Source organism: Sitodiplosis mosellana, unplaced genomic scaffold (genome assembly GCF_009176505.1).
Source record: "Sitodiplosis mosellana isolate CC-2019 unplaced genomic scaffold, AAFC_SMos_1.0 Smas_scaffold_3, whole genome shotgun sequence".
NCBI lineage: Eukaryota > Metazoa > Arthropoda > Insecta > Diptera > Cecidomyiidae > Sitodiplosis > Sitodiplosis mosellana.
The window spans coordinates 3,765,049-3,775,189 of NW_022595246.1; the positions used below are offsets into that span (position 1 = coordinate 3,765,049).

At 35.3% G+C, this 10,141-nt stretch overlaps 1 protein-coding gene across 1 annotated transcript; it reads right to left on the reverse strand.

The window, feature by feature from the left end:
- Positions 1-170: 170 nt before the first annotated feature.
- On the reverse strand, positions 171-1,854 carry LOC129565673 (dnaJ homolog subfamily C member 7-like). The gene is made up of 4 exons (XM_055440785.1): positions 1,829-1,854; positions 1,392-1,708; positions 833-1,009; positions 171-769 (listed from the first exon to the last, which is right to left on the reverse strand). Exons 1-4 carry the CDS (start codon positions 1,852-1,854, stop codon positions 171-173), a joined length of 1,119 nt encoding a protein of 372 aa, XP_055296760.1.
- Positions 1,855-10,141: the final 8,287 nt, after the last annotated feature.

Genomic DNA, 10,141 nt, shown 5'->3' on the forward strand with positions numbered 1-10,141 from the left:
AATGCATGAATAAATTAATAAATTTAATTATTTACACTATTTTAGCAAACATTCATTCTTCGTTCATATTGTCAACTTGACTACCACAAAAAATACATAAATTCCTTTCAATATTTCAATTTGCCATGAAATATACTACTCCCCTTTATTGCTACGAATTTGAACAAACGTTACGTTCTTCTACGTCTAGAATCATACTGAGCCTTTTTTTGGAAATCGCTTAAGACTTCGTAGGCTTGGCCGATTTCTTTAAATATTCGTTCGTGGTCGCGTTTGACATTTTCAGTTGCGTTGGAATGACGATCTGGATGATGGATTAAGGCCAATTTTTTGTATGCCTGTCGAATCACCTTGGCAGATGCACCTCGTTCGATTCCTAAAATTTGATAATAATTTTTCTTTTCTGGACGTTTGCGAGACATTTTTGATGTGTTGAATGCAATTTTCGCTTTCGAAAGAGCAATTTCAATATCGAACGTTCTGTTGATCTTTAAGGCAGCTTTATAGTCTTTGATGCAATCTTTGTAATTGAATAAGTCACTGTGGCATTTTGCCCGTAGTAATATCGCTTTAAGATAAGTACGGTTGATTCTTAGCGAACTGCTACAGTCTGCAATTGCGTCACGGATTTTTCCTAATTTTGAGCTCATGAGCGCCCGATTGAATAGAATTTTTGATTTAATATCTTCGCTCAGTGGATTAATTTGCAATGCTTCTGTGTATTTTTCATGTGCTTTACGAAAATGTCCCTCTTTGAATAATTTGTTGCCTAATGGAAAAAGAATTGGCTACAGATTTTCAAAATAAAATTTCAATTGTATTCATTAATTACCAGTTTCCCTCATCTCCTTCAATCTATTGACCTGTTGCCATATTGATCTTTCCTTATCGAAATCGGAATCCAATGTGAAGGCTTGCTTAAAATGTTTTAGACATTCATCCAAATCAACATCGGTTTTATGGTACAAATAGAGACCACGTGTAAAGAGGGTGCAAGGATTCGAAGGATCTGATATCATGTAACGAAAAATTATATCATTTGCATCCTGGGAAAAGTGAAAAACGAAAGTTGTAGCAAGATTGTTCCGGTTCGAAAATTGAGCTCAATACATGTTATCAATTGATTAGATACCTCCATCCGTCCTAGATATATTAAAAATTCGGCTTTTAGCAAATTGGTCTTCACACATGCGGATGCGATTTTCAGGGCTTTGTTCACATGGAAAACTGTAATTGATTTCAAACGTCGTACCTTTTTTACGAATATCAACAACCATTTTATTTGAAAAATTACTACTTACCAGCCCTTTTGAAATTACGTTTACTTTGGCATTGCTGGATTTTTTCATTATACAAAGATAATTGTTTGCACTGGTTTCTATACTTCTTACATGCATCCTTCATTGATCCGATTGAGGTTAGTTTTTTTATTGCCTCTTTAGCACCTATAATATCACCTAAAGCCAAGCAGCATTTGATTATTCGCTCATAGCCCTTGGAAAACTTATGATCAATTGAAACGGCATGTTGGCTATCATTCAGCGCTTCTTTATAGTCGCCCATCATCATTAGGCATGCTGATCTATTGCCATAGTATATGGCATTATCTGGACATAAATCGATTGCCTCAGAATACAGTTTAAGTGCCTCTCCATAGTTCTTTGCTTTATACTGATCGTTTCCAGCGGTTTTCTTTAGTTCGGCAATACTGAAGAATTAAAGGGAAAGAATAAAAGTAAATTGATATTGGAAATGTAAGGGACAAAAACAGATCGCACTGAATATTAATGATCACAATTAAAAAATTTGAATTATTAAAACCACTTACCTTGGATCAAGCCACGATAAATCCATTTTCTACCAACTTCTAACTATTTCTTAATCACAGCATCTCTGGTCACTGAATCTTTTACGTTTATGACAGATGTTATGAAAAATCAACTCCTGTAAATAAATCCTTATTTTGACATATGAACTGTCAACCAAAAAAAGTGTAGTGCAGCCATCTTCTGGAGCCACCAAAGAACTATTAGACATATATTAGGCCGTTCAAATTGGATTTACCAATAACTTAGCCAGAATGATCACGTGGAATGCGTTCAATGCTTGATGCACAGACAAAGGTCTTTATATCAACTTACTTAAAGGAGGATATAAATGGCAAACGCAAATGCAGCAGAAACGTTGAATTTCTCTATGAAATTAATAGCAATGGTCGAATTCATGTACTTCGAGAAAAGTATGGAAACTATAGACACATGATAACCATTCACTCTGATTGCGGATTAGAAAAATAATTTCGATAGAATTGATGAACAAAAAGAAATTGCTGATTTAGAATTGAAAGATTGCCAAAAAAAATTTGGTTTAACAATGAAGATTTGGCTTGCTTGTTGATTTATTCAACGTTCACAAGACAAAGAGATAAAACATTAAGTTCAGTGAAAGGGAGCATAATCATATTGTTTAAATTATAGTTTTTATGGTAGAATTAATATACTCATTTCGAATGCTTCTAACAGCGAACAGGGTGATTATAATATGGTTGCAGGTGAGACCATCTTATTGATCCTGATTTCGATATACGGATTACGATAAAGTATTCAGCATTACACTCTATATCGTGTAAGGTTCTAAACCGCATACGGCTTCGGGGTGGCGTCTTTTTCGTTGATTCGTTATTCAATGATGCCAATACTCAATCATGTCTTTTGAATTACTTGGAAGAATTTAGGAAATTAATTTGAGATATATATTGATGTTATGTAAGAATACAATTTCGCTTACTTCGACCATTGAATGCAAAATCGATTTTTTTTCATCGGTGTTTATAAAATAGCTCAAAAGCTTGTGCTGTGATTTATTTTTTCTTGTTCAATCCATCTTATTTCCTACCTGGAATTTTTTATACACTGAAATACTAGAAACTCAAAAAAAATCCAATAGTTAAAGAATTCACCCAATATTTGTTCGTTTTGTTTCTGTTGTCTTTGATTCGTCAAATTGGCGAAATTTATTCAATGTAAAGTACGGTAACGCATCAAAATTGAAATTCACATTTTTCAATTAGAAAATCGTCGATGTATAAGTTTGCCCATTTTGTTCAATATGCTCAATAGTATCAAAAAATATCACCTAAAAATCGACTCATTTTTACCGAATGGAAATAATCTTGTCAGTCGTTATAGTGCTCCGATTTGTGTATCATTTTAGTAAACGTCAATAAATACACAGATTTTACGTTGTTCCCCACACAGAAATATACAAACACCAATGCAGTGTCCACATACATTATATCTTTCGGCATCTGTCGCTCTCTGTATTATCTATAGTGATGCGGTATACAGAAGATAAACAATAGTGCAATATGGTCAATTGTCCCTTTCGCACTTCAATGTGCGTGCGTAATACGCTGTAACCGACGCTTGAGTGAAGGATGACCAATACGTATTGAAATGGACAGTTATTTGTTTGTATTGCCATTGCTCACAGTGATGCTCACTGCTCAAGGTTGTGTGAAAAAGGCAACAAGTCATATTTGTAGCATCTAACAATTTTCGTACGACGCACCAACACAAATTATTCAGAAAAATGAAACGCAGTCATTTCATACAGACACCGTATCGGTGTTTACATGTATTGAGCGTGTTGCTTTGTGTGTGTGGGTGTAAAGTATTTGAATTCTTATAATTGAGAATCAAAACTTGACTGTATGTCAATAGCAGCGATGCAATAGCATTCAGCCACAGCACACATAGGTCGCAACTGTAGGAAGAGTGGAGATTCTTCTGTATATGTGTTCTACAGAGTCTGATTTGTTGTTATGAACATACGGCGACTCTTTCGGGATAATTCTGATATCGACATCGTTTCGGAGGTTCTTCATGCATTGAGCGTAAAATATAAATTGCAAAATCGGAAAATTTTCTTGCTCAAAAGTTTGGCTGCAGATATTGAAGATTTCAATATAATTTATTTCGTTTTTCGGCACTGTAATGCTTGTCAAGAGTGGGTGTGTGTGCACCAAACCGAAGTTACGATTGAAAACTTGTGGAATCATTTTACCGATAATAATGTGTCACCAAGCCAACGAAAAACCGAGCAAAATGTTATTAAAGCGTCTGGTATGGTATCAACGTTTGGTTTCAAGTATTTGTCACATATATCTCTTAATAAGGAGCAATTGTTGTCGAAAATCAGTTCGAGTTCGTTGAGTTTGGTTGGAGTTTAGGTGTAAAGTCTCTCGCACTCACACACACACCCCGCAAATAGAAAGATAAGAAATGGCATGAACAGCAGGGTATATCGATCGATTTGTTCCCCCTGCAGGTCGTCGGCATTTGACAACGGATGGCGGCTCATTTCTACCGAACCAATTTGATACCATTTTCTCGGGTCAAATATTAATATCACTTAGCACGAGAAAAAAACTCAATTCGTCTGTCGCTTCAATCCGGCCAAGACTCGGTAAGTGCGTCTAACCTAATCGCACAATATTAATGATGCCTTTTATTAAAAAATAGGAGACCGAAAACAATGCCGACAAAATAGCTAAAAATACATTGCTACACATGATAAAAATGGAGAGAGAGGGGAGAGTGTGTGAGAAGTATCCTTAAATCGGAAACGGTCGCTGCTTTCGAAGGTCGTGCAAATGAACATCATTTATCGTAGCATAGTTGGCCTCGGTTCTGCTGTCGAATTTTAATTTAACCGACATTTTTTGTTCGATCTCTCTTCATCTCTCTCCACCTCTCTATCTCTGTGTGTTTCATCTATTCGTTCAATCAATTGTCGTAAATCCCGCATTGGTTTTCCAATCCAGCTGCTCCGGCCGCTTGTTCACGTCTTAATAATGATTAATATCAGTTCGAAACGGATTTTCGTCTTGACTTGACGTTACGACTGATTACGGCTTCTAATAATCAAGGCTAGCTGTTGCTCTATGGAAGCTCTCGGCTCAATTTCATCCGCATGTATTGAAATGCGATGTACAGCGTGTAAGCATACTAATTCTCGGTTGTGATGCATAACATACTCGCCAATGCGGTGTCTTACCCATGTGTTTTCTCATAATTCTCTTCTCGTTGACGACGAATTGAATACACGACACAATTTCGAGATATTTGGTTTAAAAGAGAAATCATAGTTCAATTCATTTTGTTCAACACTTACAAACATACTAAAAATTATATGTAAAAGTATGGCACTTGATATATACATACATACAAGTGTACAAATCTTACATAGTATGATGTGTTTGATTGTTTTACCAAATGTGTGTCAACGAGAAAAAAAGCGGTAGAATGCATCAAATGCATTCATACGTATTGTGGGTGTCATGCAGGGTTTAAATTTTCCCATCCTCTCGATAGAGCCTCCATAGATTGAATCGAAAGAGTTTTTCAAAAGAGACTCTTTCAAAAGAATCTTTGCGAAAAATTTCAATATTCTGCTACAAATACGTTTTTTGACCAAGATTTGAGTTGTCCCATTTTATAACAGTTTTTCGATAGCCGATTACTCGAAAAAATTGTTCCTACATAAAAAAAGTAAAAACACTACATTAAAGTACATAAAATCTACAATTGAAATCGCCCTACCCGAAGTCATTTCGGCAAATTTGCCAAGATTTGAATATTCATCTAATAATTTTCATTTTCCTACCTTTAGTTGTTACAGGGCTCTTTTATATGAAGCCTCGCCAGTACGAGTACGTTCAAGGATATTCCTTGGCCATTTCAGTTATTTTTTTCGTAACGAAATTTTGAATATATGAATATATGTCAGCGCACACGAATTTAATTACCTCGATAGGTAATGCGTATCGTATTTTTACTGCATATCAACTTAGAATGTGCGAATCATACAGGTTTATATGCAGGCAAAAATCGTACACCAATGCTAACTTATGCAATTCACGTGCGCTCACTATAAGTATGATATATGGATATAAAAAAATGTCACAATTTCCGGAATATACGTCTATCAAGTGCGTAGAATAATCGATTTTTGAGATGGATGTCTAAATGCAAATAAACACGAAATTCGCCAGATTTCTTTTAAAAAGTCCCCTTATTATGACTTATCAATTCATACACGAATGAAAAAAAAAACATGCAATGAAATGAAGCGATTAATCCATTTCAATAAATTGCATAAAGAAGGAAATGAATCGGTGACCACAGTTCTTAATCAAACGAAAATCGGAAATGTTCTCTTTTGGCCATTTTTGCGTGCTGCATCAAACTGTTGGCCAGAGTTTTTTTTTTGTGTTGAATGTGAAAGGTTTCTACCGCACGAATTACAAATTTTAATGGGTTGCTTTTTTATTGGCATCATTTTGTAAAAACACACTTGGTTCTCGCTATTAAAAGAGGATAAATAAAAGCTTCAACCGCATCGAATGCAAATCAATATTTAATGCATAAATTGATAAAAAAAAATGCACACACTTGAATATGGCGTGCAGAGGCAGAGTGAGTGGATGAGTAAAAAAAACATTCTCACCAAAAAACCAAAATCATCGAAATATTTGTGTGCAAAGTGCTTATTTTTAGTAACATTCCACGAACGCTGTTTTTCTGACTGCTTGGCCATGAGCCATCATAAAACCTCGATATGCTTTTTTTTCATTTGACATCGGACTATTTCGCCAATTTGAAAGTGCAATTTTAATTAATTCATTGATTGAAATTGGCAGAGTTCACATATACAAAGGGCGTCCTCTGTGTGTATTTATGTTTATAGATGCCAAGTTGTGTTTTTTTTCATCTGATTCACGTTTGTGCCAGTGCAAGTAAAACGACTTTATGCCAATGTTTTCGGTTTCATTCAGTATGCAGGATATGATAAAATGTGGCAGCTTTGATGGATTTTATTTTCGATATTCCAATGTGATCGTTCGCGGTAGACATTTGATGGTAATGTCGATAATCAGAAATGCCGCGGCAACAATGTTTTCGTGCGACTTTTTTATACAATGCTGATCGGTTCGTTCATTTTTTTTTTCATCCAATTCACTGTTTTTTCTATCGAAATTTGTTTTCCCACCTTTTTACAACAAAAAAAACTAACAATATTTGAAGGCGCCATTCAAAGAAGGATGAAATCTTTTACATCATTTTCAATTTCAACGACTTGCCAATCGCCTCCGATAAAAGAAAAACACTTTTAAATGTTGGGCCAGTTCTTTTTTCCTACGCCTGAAAATTGCGAACTTTGTATGCCGAATTATTCATCGTCGATAGATTTTATCTCGTTTGGTCGATTTATGCGGAGACATCTCGAATTGTGTGCCGCAACTCAAGTGTAGCGTCTTCCCGATGAAATCGAGAGAGGGAGATAAAGCGAAAGATAGAGAAAAATAGCGAAAGAAAGCGCAAAAAAGTTTATCGTTTGAATTTTACGACAGTTGTTGTCTTCTTTTTTTTTACTGCAGTTTGCTCACTTGGAAAGATGGTCGTTCAACATCAACTCCACTTTTGAGTTTCAACGATGCGCCTATGTATCGACAATCGATTCAACTTTGTTTGCGCTGATCTATTAGTAAATCAATAAATTCCTAAAATGGAAACATATTGGTCTTATTAAATAAATAAATAGCGAATTTTATGCTTCGTCGATGTTGGAGAAAGCGTGGTGTGTACACGAATCCGAAGCGCCGAGGGTGATTTGTTCTTTCTTCATCTCTTTTCTGTTTGTATAGTTCGTGCGAGACAAAAAAAGAGAGTAGAGAGAAAAAAATCGTCGAGCGATATCTCGTAATGTGATGAAAACGAATCCAAAACGATAAACTCCCGAAAAAAGTCGCTCGTCTGAAGAACAAACGGAGGAAAAACGGTCGCTTGAAACCCCGTTTCAGCAACAGCCGAGGGCCGAAATACTGGTAGTACCAAGAGTGGAAAAATCGGTGAGTAAACAAATCAACGGAAACCAAAAGAAGATTCGTATTTTAAATTTGTTGGGCGCGCCATAAACCAATCGAGCGCGCACTCGATGATAAATACAAATGCTGATTGTGTGAGTGGGCACGAGCAGAAAAAAGAACAACGAACGACAAATGAAAAAAAACCTAAATGCTGAAAAGAAATGCCGTCCGATGACAAGAAGAAGAAAAAAAATGCGTACGCGAACAGAGACCCGAATTCAAAATTAAAATTAGTTGAAAAAAGGCCGGAGACACAGTGAAAAAGAGAGAAATGATTCGTTTGAGTGTGATGTTTAATTTGGTGAAGGCATACACGGGCTTGAAGAACGGACACTTTTTTCCTCTCGGCCAGCGTGTTTGAATTTAAATGAATTAGATCTGTAAGATGTTGTGTAAATCCATCCATCGACCAGCACGAAAAAAAGGCGAATCGACAACTTTTGTTTGGCGTAGAACCATTTTCGAATGTAAAATGCCGGAATGCGACATTTATCCCCGGAACAAAGTGAATGGAAGAAAAAAAAACATACAATCCATGCAAATTCTTTGATATAATTTATTTAAATCTGCTGTTGAGTTTTATCCTTTATTTATTTGCTACTTTTTCTGCTCTCTCGCTCTCTCTCCCGAAAATTAAAAAGGGGTTATGGAAATACGCATTTCGAATTGTTAATTCGGATTACACTCACAATTTCAAGTGAATATTTTCTTGAACATAGAGCAAGCGTTTCAAGACCGTTACCTCTTTTTTCATTATTATAATTCTTTTTTTTCCTCTGTTGTTGTTCGACAACGAATGCGGATTACAATTGGTAAGTAACCGAGATTCATTTCAATTCCAGTCGCTTGCCCATTTTTATCTGTTCGCTTTGATCTAAATATCCGATGACAAGGGCGAACAGAAAAAAAAACGTCTACCCATTAATGATGCGTATGAAAATGTAACCCTTGGCATTAAAATGCAATTCGATCCTTTCTCCGAGCCTGTGACGACATGCAAATGAACAACCAACTACCGAAGTCAAATAGTGATGAATGGTAGGAAAAGGAGATACCGAATAACGATGATTCAAAGGATGAAAAAAAAAATGGGCAAATGGAGAATAATCGCCTTTTTGGTCCCATTTTTGAATAGAAATGTCATTTGTTTGAAGTTTGCACAGGACACACAAAAATACCATAAGTTCAACGATAATTTTTTAATTATCATTTGCATTTTATTTAAGAAAGGACCGAGAGCGTGAGAGAATATACCCAACTTTTGCTCCTTTTCACCTCTTTTTCTTGTTGTTCTTTTTCGCCTCTTTTTTGTGCAAACGAACGGATTAGCTGATATTTTCTAGCCCAACTGAGTTGTGTCAATTGGCCCAGACTAGAATTCTCCATTGAAATAGGAAATTATTTGTCAAAAAAATCGAACGAAAAAATTCGAACAATCCAGCAAATTTAAATGAAAAATCTTTGTAAATTGGAGAATTCAATCGTTGACCATGTTGAAATTGCCAATATTCAAAATGCAAAAGAATGTCGATCGAAATGACCGTTGCAATCATTTGAATAATTTGCTAATTTCTCTCGAATCCTTGTTTCGAATCTGTGGTTTTTTGCACAGCGTTTATTCGTTTCGAAGCTATTTTAAAATTAGCTCGTCGTTTCATCTCTTTTTTATTCTCTCGTTGTTGAATTCAATGTAAATTCAATTTTCAATTTTCGTTGCGGTTCGTTTGTTTAGTTACATTTAGTTTTGTGCAACAATTTTTGTTGTTGTTGTTGGTTAAATGTCGTTGAATTGACAGGCATTTGATGTTTAAATATTTATTATTTCATTGATGAATGTAATTTTATTTCGAAATTGGCCATTGGTTTGCACTAACTAGATTTCAATTCAGTTCAATCACATATCAACGCCACCTGCATTACTTTATAGCACGAAAAAAGAGCTTTTGTTACATCCATAAAAATGACGGCGTTTTCTCATTTCGAGAATTCCTCGCAATTCTAATCACATTTTTGGTTTTTCACACTAGCAACCAAATATTCGTTAATCAAAGATATGCCAAATATTCATCGAAAAAGTAGGTTTCATTGCGTGCAAAAAAAAAGTGCATTGTCCAGCGTTAAAATGGAAATTGAATATTTGCAATAATTGAATGAATCAATTTTTATGTAATTTGACGACCATTGTAGATGACGCGTTTTTTGTCAATTGCT

What these genes read in the sequence shown, in the direction of transcription:
- LOC129565673 (XM_055440785.1), bottom strand. Translation starts at nt 1,854, where the DNA reads ATGGATTTATCGTGGCTTGATCCAAG. An exon ending in CGGATCAATGAAGGATGCAT is followed by an intron (nt 1,010 to 1,391) that starts GTAAGAAGTATA and finishes ACATGATATCAG; the next exon opens with ATCCTTCGAATCCTTGCACC. An exon ending in GAAGGAGATGAGGGAAACTG is followed by an intron (nt 770 to 832) that starts GTAATTAATGAA and finishes TTTTTCCATTAG; the next exon opens with GCAACAAATTATTCAAAGAG.